At 36.3% G+C, this 18,751-nt stretch overlaps 3 protein-coding genes across 8 annotated transcripts; 2 read left to right on the top strand and 1 right to left on the bottom strand.

The window, feature by feature from the left end:
* The first annotated feature begins 671 nt into the window (after window positions 1–671).
* On the top strand, window positions 672–3,647 carry LOC117211272 (nuclear transcription factor Y subunit alpha). 5 transcript variants are annotated; one of them, XM_033454975.1, is made up of 7 exons: window positions 672–827; window positions 1,595–1,904; window positions 1,977–2,095; window positions 2,322–2,495; window positions 2,581–2,672; window positions 2,791–2,935; window positions 3,008–3,647. In XM_033454975.1, the coding sequence occupies exons 2-7, from the start codon at window positions 1,613–1,615 to the stop codon at window positions 3,077–3,079; spliced, it is 894 nt and encodes a 297-aa protein (XP_033310866.1). In that variant the 5' UTR covers window positions 672–827; window positions 1,595–1,612; the 3' UTR covers window positions 3,080–3,647. The 5 variants fall into 5 exon arrangements, with proteins under 5 accessions (XP_033310866.1, XP_033310864.1, XP_033310861.1 ...); XM_033454973.1 differs by having other exon boundaries at window positions 1,977–2,113; window positions 2,794–2,935; XM_033454970.1 differs by having other exon boundaries at window positions 1,977–2,113.
* A 939-nt stretch (window positions 3,648–4,586) lies between these two features.
* On the bottom strand, window positions 4,587–6,074 carry LOC117211285. The gene is made up of 4 exons (XM_033454994.1): window positions 5,834–6,074; window positions 5,508–5,628; window positions 5,229–5,436; window positions 4,587–4,796 (listed from the first exon to the last, which is right to left on the bottom strand). Exons 1-4 carry the CDS (start codon window positions 6,059–6,061, stop codon window positions 4,610–4,612), a joined length of 744 nt encoding a protein of 247 aa, XP_033310885.1. The 5' UTR covers window positions 6,062–6,074; the 3' UTR covers window positions 4,587–4,609.
* A 4,395-nt stretch (window positions 6,075–10,469) lies between these two features.
* On the top strand, window positions 10,470–18,751 carry LOC117211300 (U8-agatoxin-Ao1a-like). Of its 2 annotated transcripts, none has more exons than XM_033455012.1 (3): window positions 10,470–10,679; window positions 15,385–15,463; window positions 16,820–18,751. In XM_033455012.1, the coding sequence occupies exons 1-3, from the start codon at window positions 10,598–10,600 to the stop codon at window positions 16,953–16,955; spliced, it is 297 nt and encodes a 98-aa protein (XP_033310903.1). In that variant the 5' UTR covers window positions 10,470–10,597; the 3' UTR covers window positions 16,956–18,751. The 2 variants fall into 2 exon arrangements, with proteins under 2 accessions (XP_033310903.1, XP_033310902.1); XM_033455011.1 differs by having other exon boundaries at window positions 16,793–18,751.

Here is an 18,751-nt window from a genome sequence, read left to right as displayed (position 1 = left end):
ATCTCTTATTTAATTGATATGATATTATTATTATCTTATTAATTGATGAATTGCGATATGATAAATAAACGATATAAATTATGAAATTATATATTGTTTCGTGAATAACAGTCGTATTAGATAAACTTAATTATAGTCAACAATAAACGATGATTAAACAAACGTTGTATAAGCCGCACTTGTTACATTATTAATTACATTTATTGAAAATTGTAAGAATTAATTTGTTATCAAAGCTATATGCACAAACGCATAAAGACCGTCAATATTGGTTATTTATTATTTCGTAAAATATATTTATAAAAATACTTTCTTTTCGTATTTAAATGCTCCACCTTTTACACATTGAATGCTACCATTCCACTACTCTAATACTATTTCAAGATTTAGAAACTTCGACTTCGAACAGAATTATTCAGTATATAGAGCATTTATTTTTAAATATCGTAGGATTGAATTACGTAATTCGCTATAAAATTTTATTCGGTAAATGAATGCGGGAATAATGAAAATGTGGAGAAGTGATCACTACGGATAGTACATCGGTAAATCGATTTAAAAGGAAGCGGGAAATGAGCTGTTAGGAACGCGCGAAGTTTGACGAGAGCGCGGGAAGTAGGTGGTGGGGATAAGTCAAGCCAGTAGATTGGTTGGGCGCGTCGAGGCGCGGAGGGGCATCGACCGGTCTGGCATCGGGCTGCTATCGGACTGGCAGGTCCCCCCGTTCAGTACCACCAATACACAAGAGCCGAGGACTCTCTATCGCCGACCATTGGTCCTCAATTTGCCGACCAATCATTGGGAAAGTGCCCACGAAAATATCCAATGTAAGTCCACAAATTATCAAACATCAACGGGGTACGCGTACGACCGCGCATCGTTGTACGATTAACCGCGTTTTCGTTTTGTGACTTGTTCGAATTGCGAACCCGTGTCTTCTTGTGCTTGAAAAAGTCTTTCCGCACGGCCATGTTTGTCGAGACGAGCGTTTCTCGTCCGAAATTCGCGTCGTTCCATACATTCCGAATACCATCCAGCAGACTTGGTCTTCGTTTCGTACGTCGACGTTCGCTGCGTGTTAAGGATCACGAAAATACGACGTTGATCATGCCACCGAGAACAGGATGCAATATCCTTCGGAACCGATTTCTACCCGATAGAAGGTGATGATTGCTGGCTGGCCTCGATTCTCTTTCCTACGTATCTAACATTCTGCACGTGGGCTCTTTAAACCTCAATGTGTTCGCCACGTTGGCGATCTTTATCAATGCGTACGAGACAAAATTGTGCCCGACAGAATGAAAGAAATCATCGAGACTCTAACCTTTCTACGCATTCCATTTATTTATTTTCAGTTTGATACAACAAACACGAAAGTTCCCCTGCATGATTCATGGAACTTTCGTATATACGAGTTCACGTGTATACACAGATTTTGTCTTTGTGTATGTACATACATGCATGTAGTGATCTTTGTCGCGTTAAACCTATCTTTTTCCATCGGAGAATTTATACTTGGCTTTCTATTAATTTACTTTCCAATATAACTGCATTCTGTCTTTGTTTTGTTGTGAGGTCAATGTCTTCTGTTTAGCGATAGGAGTAATCTACAATGGAACAACTGGGTGAAGGGCAGGCGGTTGTGGTTGGTAGTGCCGGAGGAACCGTCCAGGTTGTTCAAATGGGCCAAGGAGGTCAAGCAATGATGTTACCACAAGCTATACAAATGGCAGCACCAAATGGACAAATACAAGTTGTTCCTGTGTCTAGTTTAACTAGTACAGGCCAACAAATAGTAATTCAACAGCCACAAACACCTCAAATCATTCAAACTCCAGATGGACAAACATACATTTATCAGCCAGTACAATTAGAGGGTCAAGTTCAGCAAGCACAGCCAACAGGTATAAAAGTATATGATTAACGTAGTTGTTAAATTGTAAAATTTATATACTAATTTCATATTTTTTGAGTAGTAATTAATATCAATGGGAATCTTATGCAAATTGCTGGAGCAACGTCGCAACCGCCAACTACCGCAGCAACCACAACACCAGTACAACCCTTAGCAAGTCCTACAGCAGCAGCGACTCAGGCAGGAAATGTTTTCATGGTGATTACTGTTAAAGTGTCTCTTTCACTTACATAGTCTGTGTATTATATATTATACCGACTTGTAGTGATTATGGAGCGACAAGGACAGCGTAATGTCTTTTTTTTTCTATATAGTTTCTTTAGTTCAAAATTTAAGTATATAGTTAGTTTAATATGAACTAGGTATCGTCGAGACACTTAAACATACGTGGTTTTTGATGTTTCAGATGGTACCAGGAAATAGTGGACAAACGCAGTTTCAAAGAGTGGCATTGCCAAATGCAGAAGTTTTTGAGGAAGAACCTTTATATGTAAATGCTAAGCAATATAGGCGTATATTAAAACGTCGTCAAGCACGGGCTAAATTAGAAGCTGAGGGAAAGATACCTAAAGAAAGACCTGTAAATATATGTTTAGTTACGGTTAATTTTATATTATATGTTTTGTTGCTTATGCATTTTACGTGAAATTAGCATTTTCTTACAGAAATATCTCCATGAATCTCGTCATCGACATGCAATGAATAGAATTCGTGGCGAGGGCGGTCGTTTTCATTCCGGTCAAGTAAAGAAACGAAAGTAAGTCTCTATATATATATATATATATATATATCTGTTTCTTATTATAGTTCTTTATGCGAAACAAACACAGTGTCTCATTCATTATTTTACGCATATAAGAGTGTAATGGTTCCAGTAGAGCAAACGAAAACGTCATGATTACCCAGCACATCACAACTTCGACCAGCACCAATACCGTTCGTACTATAGCAATAACAGCAGCAAATGTAGGTGTACAATATCACGACACAGATAATATGGCATCGACGATTGTCATTGAAGTAAATATAAATGTTTTTCTGAACGAAGTACAAAAATTTTGAAGTAAGTTTAAGTCTGGACATTTGTTACAGAAACAAGGTATCCCCCTTCAGGAAATGATTTCTCAAGATGATATTGTTACCTCGAACAACTGCTTGATGTAAATAAATGTTTAAACTAGAAGTTGAGGTGACGCATGAACAATTAATCAGTCAAAAACGAAAAATGTGTTAGTGATGACATTCTACGTATGTTTGCATTAATCTCCAAAAGTATAATTTGTAAATAATCAACTTGGTGCGAGATATAATGCAAACAGTTTCTGAAAACAAGATGCTGTGAAGAATCATCAAAACTGTATATACTATGAAAAGGTTACAAAAAGATTTACTTATATTTTTTTAATTTGTGCGTAGTCTGGCATAGATTTGATTAACACTATTGCTACTAGTATTATGTCACGGTATAACGGAAAATTGGATTAAAAATTAGATCAACTTTCATTATAGTGAAATTGATGAAAGATATGTGGTACTACTTTGTGTACATAAAAAAATGCTTGCAGTGTTACATATCAAATTTATAATTTCAAAACGTGTAAATTTTTCTACAAATCATATCGCCACGTTCAATCGAGAGACTGAACTATATAATTTATTGTTACGTGCTGGGTACTATTTTTAGATTAGATTTTATAAATGAATTAATCTTAGCTTCCATTATAACGATGAATGAACAAAATACAAAAAATATGTACATCGATAAGACTTTTTGTACAATTTTACGTGCGAGTACAATTAATTTAATCAGATAAAAAGCTTTATGGAATATAGTTAATTGTTAAGAATATATTATAAGAAGTTACTCATATTTTTTGCAGTGGCTTATGTAAATAACATGTTTAATCTTGAAATGTTGGATATTGTGGCTGAACAAGGGAGGCTAGGTAACATGTAATTTATCTGAATGGTTTTGGAATCTTTGAAAATTTATTAAAAAATTAATTCAACTTTACATTTAAGATCGGATTTGCGTTCGAAACTTTTAAAAAATTATTTTATTTCGAAACTTTTATAAAATTATATTATTTTATTTATATGCAGATAAATATAACATTATCGTAATAATTCTGCAATATTTAGGTTATTATTTGCTTTTTCCTACATATATCTCTTACATATTATTAAAATGGCATTTTTCTAAAGTTCAAATGTTAGTTTTTGAAAGGGGAAATCACGATAATTAATTTCTCTTGATATGTGATGAAATACATATTAAGATACAGCACCCTTCTTTTTTTACAGACGTAAAGAAATTGAAATAAAAAGAGACGAAATGTTTCACCTTCGTACATAAATATTTTGTTAAATGATCTTAAAGTTGGGTAGAATTGTAAATAATTTGTACGAATGTAATGTAAGAAAGATTTACATGGAATGTGATACTGTGTATTCAGCGTGAATGCGAACTATTGTAAATGAATAATTAAGTTGAGTGAAAATAGGAAATAATATATTTGTAAAGTGGCTATGTACAAGCAAAACAACATGGGTTGTGTTTTGTAATAATTCGTGTCTGATGATTTAATTAACGTAATCCTTCGCCAATAGCTTATCTTTAATTTTAATAAGTGATTACTGAAAATAATTTTCTTCTGGTGAAAATGGGAGATAACGGGAAGATCGGACAAAAGATTAGATTATGTTGGAAGGAAGTACAAATTTCTTGTCTGCCAGAATTTCCGAGCATTCAGACGGTGGACTGTCGGGTCCTTTAGTATATATTTGTGGTTCAATAGGTAACGGTGGACCGAACAAACATTCTTTTACTACTCGATTTCCGGTAGCACCTATCTTTGCATCGTATTCTGAATCTCCAGTTCTAGAAAGAATAGATTGTAACAACCTATAGAATTAATGGCGGATACTTTTTTTTTTTTTACTACAGAATTATGTATATAAGTAGGAAAGTTTTATAAAGGACAAATGATAATAATCGTTGCTCGGGACATTTTAATCCTTATTGGATTTACTACGAATGTACTAGTGGATAAGTTGTTACGTCGGGCGACCGTTTACCTAGACCAGGTCATATACCGCGGACCAGCCGGACACCAGATGTCCTTCAGACCGAACAAATATCTTTTCTAGATCACTTTTTAAAGACTATTGTCTACCACGGCTTAACCAGGGAAAGCTGGGTTTTCCCACGTACGATGCTTCCTAATAGCAACTTTCTATCGTAATTATGGTGGTGAAAACATAAGTAATATTTATCTATGCCAACAGAACTGTCGTAATCTTGCCTTCTTACCTTATACGAAGAATTTCTCTTTCTTTTCTATTGGGTACTAAATTGTCTGGAGGTTTCTTTGCTTTCTTTAGCCGTATCAAGTCTTCCGTTGCAATTTTCCATGGGTTTCTGTAGGAGTTGGTTTGAGTGGTTTCCGATATGATCCAGTCTTCCGGTAAACGAATGTCTTTCCATTTTCCATATGTTTTCGCACGAGCTGAATAATCTCCTAATATTATCAAATTTTCATTTTAAAATATATATGTAAATGAAATTGTAGTTTCGTTTATAAAATAAAACCTTTTGAATATTCCATTTGATACACAGTTTGTTTAAGTTTGTTCTCCTCTCTTTCGATTAAATCCTCATCCGGTACAACTTCGGAAAGAAATTCTTTTAAATGCCGGTATTTCTTGCGAATCTAAATATTTTAAAGTTATATCAACACTGTTACATGTTTAAAGTGTGCTTTGAAAATCCACGCGATGTACTTTAACTCCACAACGAGCTACATTAAAAGAATTTAACGGTTTTCAGTTATAATGCAACATGGTAATAGAAAAATATTTATTACGAGGTATTGCTCATATACTAATTGTTAATAGCAAATATCGTTGCTTGTTTACTCTGTTTAAAGCTTGTTGTGGATCCTCGGTTTGTTCGTTTAAGGTAAGAGCAGCATTTTGTCGTTGTGTGTTCAAACACTTTCTGTAAGGGCCATTTAAATTATTCAAAGGCGGAGGGTACTCGGGTTGTGGTCTGTATTCCTTTGGTCTACCAGTTTTCTTCGATGGGAAATCCTTTTTATATATCGTTGTAAAATCACGTGCTTCGTCTTCCACTTCTAGAAGCATGGTTTCTCTTTATTTATAATACGAACGTTATACAAATTTCTCGCAACGATCAACGATCATGCCTGGTAAAATTCAACGAAAAGGTTAGAAAAACCTTGAAGTTGCCTATCTTACTAACTTACTATACTGTTGACAATGAGTTGAGAAAAGAAAAGGAAGGTTAGGTGTAGTAGGTATGAGACTTTTTGTTTAGAAGATTTCCGATCTGTTATCGATATTACTTTAATTCTTGATAATAGGCAATATTAATCGTGAAGGAAAATTCATTGTGAAAAAGTTGAGAAATTTGTGAAGTAAATGAACGATAAAGGGATACGAAAGGAAGGCTTCTCGACGTCTAATAATTCTCCGATTTCTCGCGATCCATTATAGAGGACGATATAACAAGAGGTGAGGCATGGTACCCTTGTGTACTATAAACGCCAATTAGGACATGACATCGAATTTCCCTGTTATAGGTACGTCCTTGTTGATGCGAGTCGCCTACGCTTTCTTTCCTCTCGCTTTCCTTCTTTTTTGCTTCTCTCGTCGTTTAAGGTTGGAAAAATAGATATCCATGTTCTATTTTAACCTCGGTAACGATTCAATATCGACATGCGAAGTTTCGTTAAGATTAATCGAATATCTTGAAGGATGAAGGGTATAATAGTATAAATTCTCGTATTATTAAAGTTAGTTTATTTGCGATACGCTCTAAGTTTTATTAACGATACGTTCTATTTGATCGATAAATATTAAATTCTTTCGAACGAATTCTTCGCTTAAAGGATTCTAAGAAGACAAATTATCCAAATGAGCGGAGATAATCTCGAGGATCTGTAGCAGGGCCGTATACACGTACCATCGTGTGCTGTAACAAGATAGGCATAATTAAAATCTTACGCTGTTTGTAATGACTCGGAGTAATTAATTTTCGTCAAGTAACCAGAACTGTCTGTTGCCAGAACTGTCTGAGCAATATTTTCGCCTCGTTACTCGCAAGAGGCAATTCGTACCTTATAGGTATCCTTTAACGTCTACAGCCCTCTTGCTATTCTGCCCACGCTCCTATCCTGCGAACCCTCCTCAAAAGACAAACGAGGCTTCTTCGGTGCGCCTGTCTTTTTTGCTGCTGTTTCCGGAATTCGGAGGACGAACGAGTTTATTCTGTTCATTTTCACCAAGTTCCTCCCGAAGTCATCTTTCGTTATTTTGTAGCATAGAGTTTCTAGGGTTGGTTTAGGATGGCCGATCGAGTGGGTGGAAGTTACGTAAGTGATTCATCGATGACGAATCACGGGAAATAACGTGAGAAAAAGAAAGAAAGAAAGAAAGAAGAAAAGAAAAAAGAAAAAAAGAAAAGAAGAAGAAGAAGAAGAAGAAGAAGAAGAAAGGTGGAAGCTCTTAAATTTTATGGATTCGCTACTTTGAATTGGCATCTTTCGTTTCTGAGGAATTAAATTGGAACTTGAAATTCCGGAAAGTTAAATTTAATGTCGTAATTTGCAAAATTTTTAACTTACAAATGTCAGATTTTGCAAGATTCAATCTCGAAACACATTTAATTTAACGTAGAATGATTAAAAAAATGTCATTTCAAGTGTTTGTTCGACCGATAACGATACCTATCATTTTTTATTTCCAAACGTAAGCTCTTGAGAAGAAGCTTTTAACGGTAAAATTCCGACTGCGATCAAATCGAGAGATTTCGATAATTCAAAGAGCAATCTATAAAGCATCGATTTCAAGCAACTTTTAAAATAACTATTACGTAAATCCACGCTAAAGGTTGATTCGTTCGGTCAATTTCGTTCAACGATGTCAGCCGTACGATACGTCACTGGAAACGTACGTTGCAACCCACGGTATCGGATACGATATCGGAAGTTCGCAACACTTCTTGCACGCATTCGTTGCAGTTATTTCGTAAAAAATATTTCTTTTACACAGAGTGGCCTTCGTGCAAAAAATACCACCGACAGTCTTAATTTAGTTTCACAATATTGTATCGATAATATGGCAAACGGTTATTCTATTACGAGTACATACGAACATCGAATAGAAAAAAGTATGTAAATTTGAGGTTTCGTTGTGCCGACAACAAACGTAAAAGACCTTGCATTTTCTTTTCCTTTATCGTAATGGATACCGTTTCTTGCAGGAATTTACGTGCAGAAGAGAATGTCGTTCTGTGACTCATACAGTATACATTTCCGAGTAGAAGCGCTAGGAAGCGCTAGCAAGTATTGCGCATACTGAATTTCTTTTGAAACTTTTATCAATACGTTAATACACATCGAGATTAAATTAGTATTAAATTAGTATTAACGAATGTAAAATTTCGATATTTAACGGTAATTGAAAGATTGTTCGGAACTGCGATTATGGAACGTAAATGATACAAAGTCTGAGTCAACCGAATCGCATTCAATTCCAATCGTCGCAGTGCGACGGAGCGAACCAATGCGTTTTCAGAATTAAACTGGAAATTCGACGGTGAAACGGAATTATAAGCCATTTTATTCTTTGGAAGAAAAAATGAGAAGAAGAGTGGAGAAAATCTCGATGTTTCATTTCCAAGAGACGAGATTCACGATAAACTTTTGCGATAAATAGATTTTTGTTAGCTTTGCTGATTGATATTGATTAAATTTACTGAAAAGAATACACTTTGTTCAAAAAATGAATCATACTACTTCGAAATTAACAACCATCCTCGATACATTTTTTAACGGCAAATTAAAGAAGAACGTCTCTGGATTTCTCGCTACAAAGCTAACGATAATCGGTATATGATACAAATTTCATTTAACCGAGATTCGTTTTTCGCCCGAAGCTACTAGCTACGCAAGCAGAAGGACGGAACAATGTGAAAATAATTTTTCATTGCGCGGATGGATATACGCGCAAAGACTACGCGGAGAAGTATAAAATATAGTCTCTCTAATCCCTGCCACTAACATCCATTGTACCACTGTTTGGTATACGGGAAGATTAATGTGCTATAACAAGCAACCAGCTTATTAAAAAGGGCCAGATAACCACGGTTTCGTAATTGACTGGCTAGATGGAATGATACATTACGAGAGATAACGAATGAAAGGAGGAAAGATATTCGCGTGGGGCGGTTTTTCGAAACTGCTACAAACTTGCCCGTTAATTAAAAATAAACAGGTGTCCGTATCTCGTGGATTAATGTTACCGTAGATGCGTAGACGATATGACTACGAGTATAATAGACGATATTTAAACCAATGATAGTTGAAACAAGCACAATTTTATCCACTGAAAACGGGAATGTATAAATGAAAGCAGACACGGTGCTGAAGCTGCGAATACAACGGAACGTAAATTGAATTTTGGAACGAGGGAAGATCAGATTCGAGGGAGGAAATTTAACGATACACGTGTCTCATAACTGCAGGATTATCTGGGTAAATTTTAGGTATTTTATCTTTCGGTTCATTTTCACTTTTAGTTATAATTGTACTGTTCGCCTTACATTAATTCTTCGCGTATCGATATTCAAACAGTTAATTGTTATTTATTTCATTTATTACTCTCCTAAATGAAGTTTGTATTACGCATATCGGCGAGATATTTTGTATCGTAGGTGGAGCTATGAAACTTGCCCTATGAACTTTTCTCAAATATTAACTTTGCCGTTCTCCGAGATCAAAAATTTTCCCAACCCTTTTCGTATCCCTTTACCGTGCCGATTCAACCCTCGCCTAACATCGAAATAACACCACGGAACGGGAACGTAAAATCCCCGTAAAAAGGCCATCGCATCAAACTTTCTCTATAAAAAAAGAAAAAAGAAGAAGAAAAAAAAAAGAAAAAAGAAAAAAGAAAAAGGAAAAAACCCTCGATATTTCATGTTGCGTGGTCTGATCCTTCCTTCTTCTCTTTGCCAACGCTTTCAAACTCGCCTTCGACACCAGCATCTTAAAACGTTCTTTCCGCAATCTTATTTCAGGATAGATACATCCGAAGAAAAGTGGACGCAGAAATAAGTAGATGCAAAATAAATAAAGCGATGGAAGGTAAGCCGGATGGGAAACGTGACGGAAACGTAAATCGTATTACGGGCGGCATAATCGGACCGATAGGCACACAGCGATGGTACCAGTTGCTTCGCAACCAGTTGCTCGTTCAAAGGGTGGTGGCCACCCTAAGCTCACTGTGGCATTCCCTCGAAAAAGCACCACCCCCTGCCCCTTTCACCTCTCCACTTTCTAACTTGGCCTGGGTTTACGAACCTTCCGCCAACCTGGTTCGTAAAGCAGCGAGTACAACGTTGTCTAGACATCGCGGAACGAGCGCGTGGAACCTCGAACCGAAGTTTTATCCACGGTCTCACCCTCCGCAAAGAGATCCTCGTGGGGGCGAGATCGCCACGCCTCCCGCGTCTATATAAGCTACCGGTCCGACGTGGAAACCTCACTTGCAACTCGACCACGGTCAGGAAAGGGTACGAATCCTTCCACGAGTACGAGTCAGCTAGCCCGGTACACGTATCAATCGATCCTTGATTACTCTATCCGAGAGGAAGACATGAAGTTCAGCCTGTTCTTGTTGTTTTGCTTGTTCGTCGTCTTCGCTGACAAGACTCTCGGTAGCCCCTACATCGACGACGGTGAGTAACTCTTTCGCCTCCTCTTCCTCTTCGTTTCATTTTATTTCCTTCTTCGATTGAATTTTCTGCACTTCGTCCGAGTGTGATTCGCAAAGCGATTGGAAAAGTATGGCGAATGAATTGGAGGTACGCGAGGGATTGGATGCGGAGGTAAAGACGACGATCGGCGTGGTGACTGTGGGGTGAATCGTAGATGGAAAATCGAAACGAAGCTTGTTTGTCTTTAGATGGTAGAGATTTTGGGGAGTGACGCTATTCGCAAAATCTTGGTCAATTTAGAAATTTTATAGTAAAGCGTAGATATTGTTTCCTGTTGGGCGTTCAAACTCATTGGTCGTAGAAATTTAACTTGAAATTCAGTTTGTTTAAATTTCGATCGAACGATATTTAGATGTTAAATTCTTTCGAGTTTTGACATTTCTAGTTTAGGTCGTTTTCAAGTGAACTTGGATAGCGTCGTAGGAATAACGAGACGTAATTCGAGCTTCGCGTGGCTGATAAAATTGGAAGAAAATATAATATCGTTTATTTTTCGAGCCTCGTTCGACTTTCCATTCATATTCAAAGCTTTTTGTAACGTAACCAGTTAAACTGGTTTAACCAGCGTGTTTCAAAGATCGACATATCCTAATCGCATTAGTACGCTAATCATTATTTGTCGTGACGATCACGAAGCGTTCAATTGCAACGATAATGATATTTAAATGTCAATTGCACTCTAAATTGTCGAGACTAAATAGTTAAATGGAATTAAATGGAGTATGAATTTAAATCTCAAATATCGAGAGCAGAAAAGCAATTTTTCGTTGTAAATTTTGCTTCCTTCCCAAAATATTCTCTCATTTTTCGTTTTCTCGTACAAATGTCTCTTACGACATTTCGATAGAAATGTTGTATGATTTTTCGAAATTTGTTAAACTACAAATCTTCTATACTAGATATTTAAAAGAGAATCAACAAAGTTTAGTTTATCGCGATACGTTGTATTTAACTGGATAGAGCAGAGTGCGACTAGTAGTAGTAGTAGTAGTAGTATAAACCCGTATAAAATCGGACGCTCAAGTAGCGATCACTTACACATTATGCCTTCTCTGAAGAGTCGATATATCGTAACCAATGCTCGTCAATTTTGCTTTCCTTCTATGTATATTTATAGTATATATACAGTGTATATATATATATATAGTTTCTTTCGTTCTATGTATATTTGGATGTTTAAAAATTTGAAGCAGTGAAAAGATTACGGTGTGAAAAGTCGTTGACACAAAAATTTGTTTATTTCAATTTCGATGAATCTTGTTAAGCGTTTGGAGGAAAGCTGGTTAATAAATGGAATATAATTTTTCGATTTGAATATCTCGATACAAATAATAGATTTTCAAGGTAACATTATATTTATCATGGTAACTAATTGACGCGAACGAAACAGTATCCGATGGATGCGCGTTACGCAACAATCGTTGATTGAAAAGAAAATGAAATCAACGTCGATCTGGCTAACCGCTTTAAGCGATACTTTAATTGAACGTGCGGATAATTAGATTCGATGGCTTCGCCCGGAAATCTTACGTAACACGCGTACAGTACGATACGAAATTTAACATGGAGTGTATTAGTCGGTCGATTTTAATGTGGAAGATTTTACGCGAATTTAAACGAACCTTGCGAGATACAATTTTCCGATATATTGGAAATTCCTGTGAAACGAATACATTTTTTTTCGTATTAACTTTACCTTCGCTTACTACCACGGTGTGATACATATGGTATACATTCGATAAACACATACGTGAAGTTTTGTAAATTCCATTCTCTCCTCTGTTAATTATATTGCTGTGTAAATTACAAAATTTCCAGCTCGGTCGAATAAAATTTTATAATAAATCATCCAGTATCGAATCGTTAATTTTATTATCACGATTTATTAAATTTAACTTATCTGAATTTTTAACGTATCTGAAATGGAAATATTACTAAATAGATACAATAGTACAATGATTTACTACGCGTGTAATTTCTCTATCGAATGAATAACTTTGCTCGCGTATTACGACTATCGATCGAAAAATCTAGCAAACACTGGATGCTCGGTAAAACTTTGTAAAATTTCGCAAAATCTCTTGACCAAAGAAAGAAGAAATTTCCTAAGAAATTCCTCAATTTCGCGGTTGTTTCGTTGTTTTTACGTATCGCGAGAATACCGAAACATCGACAGCATTGTTGTGCGCGACCGGAGATAAAGACGAGAGGCAAAGGCATTACCTTAATCCTGTTTTAAGGCTGTTGATGAGAATACAGACGACGAAGAAAACGAGGAAACCAATTTCGGCTAACCAATTTGCTATTGCGCGTTTACCACACGATCCGTTTCCGTTAGAATTCAGGGTTCGTCTTATTCCCGACGAATCAATGAATTCCCTTTGGTGGATCGACTTCTAATATCAGCCGCCTTGTTCGGATCGGACCTCGAGCCAACTGATTTTTCCATTCGATCAAAGGATTACTCTGGTAAATGGAACATTGGAATTGGAATTGGAATTGGAACTTCAAAGTGGATTATTCGTTGAACCTAACCGAAGGAAGAGTAATTCAAATGATTACATTTGAAGAAAGTTGAATGGAAAATCGGTTGATCTTGTAGGTATCCGTACCGGTGCTATTACTTCCCCTTTTTTATTTTGTTTTAATGGTAATTTTATGGAAATTGGACAGGACTTAATGTGGGAATTTATGATAAGATTTCGTGGATAAATATTTAGCGTTTGAGAAAGAGACTGGAAGGGTAGGGTAGGGTAGGGGTTTTTTCGGTCGATTAACCACGTCGATGGAAGAGAGTAAGGACCGGGTTTGTGCAGAATATAAAATTTCTTTTAAAATATAATATTAGGATGGTGGTTAAAATGAATTATTTGGGAAATTTTCGAGGTGCTTCTACGATGAACTTGACGAACTCGATGATACAGCAGATACGTATCAGACTGTTTAAATATTTGAAATAAATTGAAATCTTTGAAAATTTGAACTGCGACTAAATTATTTCTTAAAATAAAATTTCTCCAAATTTCTTCAAATTTCTTCAAATTAGTAAATTGAATCTTCCAATAATTACAAATTTTCATTGGAAATTTTAACAAACCATGGTTTTTTCACCACAGTTTTAATATGCTAATTTCAAACAATATGTTTACGAAGGATGACGATGATGTTTGACTTTCGGCGAGGAAAGTAGAAAATGAGATTCTATTAAGATCTTTGCAAACCTTGATACCTTCCCTGTGAAGGACGATGGTTTACGTGATCCACTTTGCAAAGTGTCTTCATAAAGTAACGCGTATCAAGTATTCTACTGAATTAACATCTTTACGCGAAGATTTCAAGCATAGCATATTGTAAAATTGCATACATTTAGAAACGAAAGAAATATTACGTACGGTAGCATAGCGTTCGTTAATTCGCTAGAATCATTATTTCGTCGCATCCAATCAATGAATATAAGAAAGGATATAATTATCGCTTTAAACAAAGATAAACGTTCTTTCGTGTTTCGTTTAGGATAATGACAAATTATGCTTGAACGATTGTTTCTAAGGATAACAACACTGCACACAATATGAATATCTGACTTTAATAATACATAAATATACCAATTTTCACAGATTAATGTAAATAGTCACGATTGAAAGATATTTTAAGAAAAATTCCTCAAAAATTGCAAACCTGTTACGATATATTTCTTTCTCTACAAATATCTTTTTCATCCTCTTAAATTATTTCCTCTCGGAATTTACGAATATTATTTGCACAATTTCTCACACGTTTCTTGATTAATTGGCTGTAACTTTTCAAACAAATAAAACGAAGCTATTGTTCCGATTTCGCCAGGTGCACGTGTTACACCTGGTAATCCTCTTTACATTGTCGTAAAATACGAGCCAATAATTCCTAGCTGGATGTCGTTATTCGCGAAACGAGTGTCGTCGAAAGAAGCGGACCAATTTGCATGAAATATAAGTAGAGAAGAACGTAGGCGACCACGCCGACTAAATATATATATATCCGTTGAGAGGGTTTGCCGAGGAAATGCTCCTATTTTTATTTTTCCTCTTCTTCGCGATACAATTTACCCTTTTATGAACTCTGTTAATGGACGCCGCCGCCGCCACCGCCGCCACCGCCGCCACCGCCGCGTTTGATCCACCTAGCTATACGATACTTTCTTTTTCCTTTCGTTAGGAAACCGATTTTTCCAAAGACCAGACCACTCAACGGTTCGGAAAGCAATCCTCGATTATTCAAAGTGTCCTCTTTCTTAGTAATTTTATGTAATCGTTGATGTATTCTTTTGTAAAGGTACTTATTTTACAATTCATGCAGTGTAGCTGTTGTAAAAGTTTGCACAGTGAAATGTTTCACCGACAGAAAGAATTCTTTCTTATCGAGCGATTTCTCTATGAAAATTTAACTTGATCGCGGATTCCTTCGATTATACCATTTTTCTTCTGTATCGTTCGATGTTTCTCTGATTAATGCGATTCGTCGTGATCCGTATTAAAAGCTGCTGTTGTTACTGTTAGTGGGGAAAAAGTGGACAAAAGTATTTTCGAATGAAAGTTTTCATTTTTACGATTTCTACTTTCTGTAATTATCTCTTGTTCAACTGACAGCGTCATTACGGTGTTAACGACTCTTTCAATGTGCGTTACAGAGGAAGATTCGCTGCAGGTTGCGGATTCGGATTATACAGACAACGCATTGGAGAATCTGATGAGAGCGGCTCAACAAAAGTGAGTATTTACTGTATCACTGTACCCAATTTTTATCCTTTCCCATCCTCTTGCAAATACCATTTCTCGAATTTTTATATTTTCATCAAATAGACTTGCATGTATTTCTTATAATCGTTAAATAGAAAATCAACCTTTAAGATCTTTAAGAACTCTGGTAATTTTGTTATTTTTCCAATTAACCTTTGCGCTGCGATATTCGAATTAAAACACCGTTGCACATCCTCATTCGCGTTAAGATTGCACTTTAATCTGCATATCATTAAAATATACTTTCATTCGCTGATTCGACGGCAAAATTGCAACAAGCTTAAAGATCAAACTCTTTAGCGGTAAAGCAGTTGGAGAAAATAATTAAACAAAATTTCGATCTCCTCTATCCACTATGAATTTCATTTGCAACGATTAATATATCTCTTATTCGAGAATAAAATTCTTTTAATTTCTATCCTGCTATCCACGGAATAGTTATATGGAAAAAATAATTTTTCCATTCGAGAGAAACGGTTAATAATAATTAATTAACACCTTGACTGCCACGCCGAAATCACGTGTTTCGCTGAGGACGCCACGGGAGTATTTTTATTATTCAAAGCTTATATAGTGGCAAAATAATAATAAATCGACGATGTAAGACAACATTCTTCCCCGATGGACCGTTTATGTTATTGGTGGTCACGGATGACCACCGTGGCGCCTTGCTAACAGTTGACAGCGACATGTTATAACAAGGCTTGGTTTATTTCAACCAACCATTCGCATTTTATTTTGTCGTTATTTTGTCGTAAGCGAACTGTGCAGAATGTATCGTTGAAACGTGTACAAGATATTAGTAAACGGTATTTGCTCATTGTATATATAATGGTAAGCTATGTGCACACTTCTAACTTCGATCATATGATTATAAGACAGCATTTACGATTATTATTTTCTAATGTAATATTTTATAATAATATTCGTAGATTGCCGTTCAAAGATATGGATGCAAACACAGTGCACCGTTAGATGCAAAATTTGTTCTCATTTTTTTTTTTATCGATGTTCTATTAAAAATGCCCTAACTTTTCGTGCAATTTTCATGTCAATTTTCATACAATTTTTACAATTGTAAGAAAAGTTGAAGCGCTCCGTTCGCCGATAACCACCGTGGCGTGACAGGAGAAACCGTGGCCGGTCATATACGACCAAGGTGGCAGTCAAAGCGTTAACGGATCATGCAGCTCGAAGGTTGGACAACAAAGTTGACAAATATTTTTACACGCATCCTTCTCCCGTCGTTGTCTCGATGTCTCTGCAACGTATTATTCAGATACCCCTAATCTCGAGTAGACGTACCTCGTTGATCTACTTGTTCAGGCGAGCCTGCATAAGACGGGGTGGAAACTGTGATCATCGACCAAAAGACTGCTGCTACAGTTCCAGTTGCAGATGCAATTTGTGGGGCTCAAACTGTCAGTGCCAACGAATGGGTCTGTTTCAGAAATGGGGCTAAACGGCTCGTCCGTTTTCCCTTTTCTTTCGGCGAGAACGTTTCTCCTTTTAGCACGCGACGCGATTATCCGCACCATTCGTACGATTCCATTTCAAGATTTCGTTTCGTCTCTCCATATTTTTCCTCTTTCATACTATTATCCTTTTCACCATCTGCCAATGCTTTGCAGTTTTAAGCGGTTTTCTTATACAAATTTTTTACCGTTGTCCGCTGTTCACGGTCTAAAAGTTCCACGTGTTATCGATTAGATTCCGATAGAATTTCATTTGCGGCGTACGATGGAAGAAAAACAGCGATCGAGAAAAACCTATCGATAAAATAGCGAGCTTCCGAATGTGTGCATCGCGGAGAGGCTGAGTTTTTATGGTATTTTTCCCTGTTGCTTCCTTTGCCTCGTTTTTTTCGATTATCGTCGAAAATACTCGACCAAGTCTATGTATCTCTTTGGTTGGTATCTTTTTTTGCTTATATTTTCAGCGCACATCTCGTATCTACCTCTCTCGTGTATTGTACTCGATTTGTACTCCCCTATTGTACTCGAACGATAAACTTCATCCACAGCCAGTTCTTCATTTTCTTTCATTCTTTTTTATTACATATTTATATATTTTCCCGTTACATTCTTTAAATGAAATTATTACGTTTTGCGTCCTTTCGTTTCTTTATTCTTATTATTAATTAAGATGGACTTGGTGGCCTTGCGCAATCTCAAACCCCATCGAGACGTGGCGGGAAGTAAGGAAATAAAGTCTGACTGATCGTTTTACTACATTCCTATAGGTGGTTTTTTAGTTTCTCTAAGAGGCGAATGGAACTATCGAGTAGCATGTAAAAAAGGAATACGAAGCGGTTCGTACGTTAAGGAAACCGATTCTTCCCCTTGAACGACGATAATAAGTTTTTGAACGAACGATGCAACAATAATTGTAAGTCTGTATCTAGCGCAAGGAGATGTACGTTTTAAGTTAAAACTCGCCTACATTCTGTCAGCCTTCGATTACTTCATGCTCCATAATTATTTTCGAAGAAAACTCAATGAAATGGTATTAACTTAAAACGGTACAAAATGGACAAAAATTAGCGAACAGGCGTTTTGCTTTGTGATAGATTTCCGCATTGCCGATATACTTGCTATGAATCCCTCGAAACTTTCTGTTCCTCGTAAGACACTTATCGCGTAATCGAGAATCGTGCCTGTTATCCTCATAAAATAATTATCACCAAGAACAGAAAAAAAGAAACAGATTGTATAAAACTAGCATACAGAGAGGATGAACGACTAATAATAAAAACGAATAAAACATTTCATCAGGCTCGATTCTCTGATGTTTCAGGCCGTCATCTTGTTCGATCGGCGATAGATGATCAAAAATTGAACGATTCGATGAATTTTCAACGAAATAGAAAAATCCTATGGGTCTTCTACTGTCTTCTGATTGGTGTTTCCTCTAGTCACTTTTAACAATCAGACGTCGGTGTCCTATGGATTTATCGCTGACGAGGATGATCACGGCCGATTCGTAGAATAATCGATCGAAGCTATTTAATAAAATTGATTCCTGAGATGTAGAGAGAGAGAGAGAGAGAAAGAGAGAGAGAGAGAGAGAGAGAGAAAGAGAGAAACTCGCGTTCTCACGACACGAGATCAAACATCTCTCTGATTTAAATTTTAAACGCACGTGTATGCATTACTAATTATTAATGAAAAATACAATAATGGATGTTATCGTATCGTATCGGAAGGTGGATGTACATGTACCGATATATTATATGGAAATATAATATATATTATATAT

This window comes from Bombus bifarius, unplaced genomic scaffold (genome assembly GCF_011952205.1).
Source record: "Bombus bifarius isolate JDL3187 unplaced genomic scaffold, Bbif_JDL3187 scf7180000008227, whole genome shotgun sequence".
NCBI lineage: Eukaryota > Metazoa > Arthropoda > Insecta > Hymenoptera > Apidae > Bombus > Bombus bifarius.
Note: the sequence above shows the minus strand (reverse complement) of the source record. Positions and strands in the feature narration are given on the sequence as shown.

Excerpts from the sequence above, each read along its gene's own strand:
- LOC117211285 (XM_033454994.1), bottom strand. The coding sequence starts at position 6,061 with ATGCTTCTAGAAGTGGAAGACGAAGCACGTGATTTTACAACGATATAT. Across the intron at positions 5,629-5,833 it reads CACAACAAGCTTTAAACAGA|ATTCGCAAGAAATACCGGCA; the intron begins GTAAACAAGCAA and ends TAAAATATTTAG. Across the intron at positions 4,797-5,228 it reads AGAGAAATTCTTCGTATAAG|AACTGGAGATTCAGAATACG; the intron begins GTAAGAAGGCAA and ends TATTCTTTCTAG.
- LOC117211272 (XM_033454970.1), top strand. The coding sequence starts at position 1,613 with ATGGAACAACTGGGTGAAGGGCAGGCGGTTGTGGTTGGTAGTGCCGGA. Across the intron at positions 2,114-2,321 it reads AGGCAGGAAATGTTTTCATG|ATGGTACCAGGAAATAGTGG; the intron begins GTGATTACTGTT and ends TTGATGTTTCAG. Across the intron at positions 2,936-3,007 it reads CATCGACGATTGTCATTGAA|AAACAAGGTATCCCCCTTCA; the intron begins GTAAATATAAAT and ends CATTTGTTACAG.
- LOC117211300 (XM_033455011.1), top strand. The coding sequence starts at position 10,598 with ATGAAGTTCAGCCTGTTCTTGTTGTTTTGCTTGTTCGTCGTCTTCGCT. Across the intron at positions 10,680-15,384 it reads TAGCCCCTACATCGACGACG|AGGAAGATTCGCTGCAGGTT; the intron begins GTGAGTAACTCT and ends TGTGCGTTACAG. Across the intron at positions 15,464-16,792 it reads ATGAGAGCGGCTCAACAAAA|ACGTACCTCGTTGATCTACT; the intron begins GTGAGTATTTAC and ends AATCTCGAGTAG.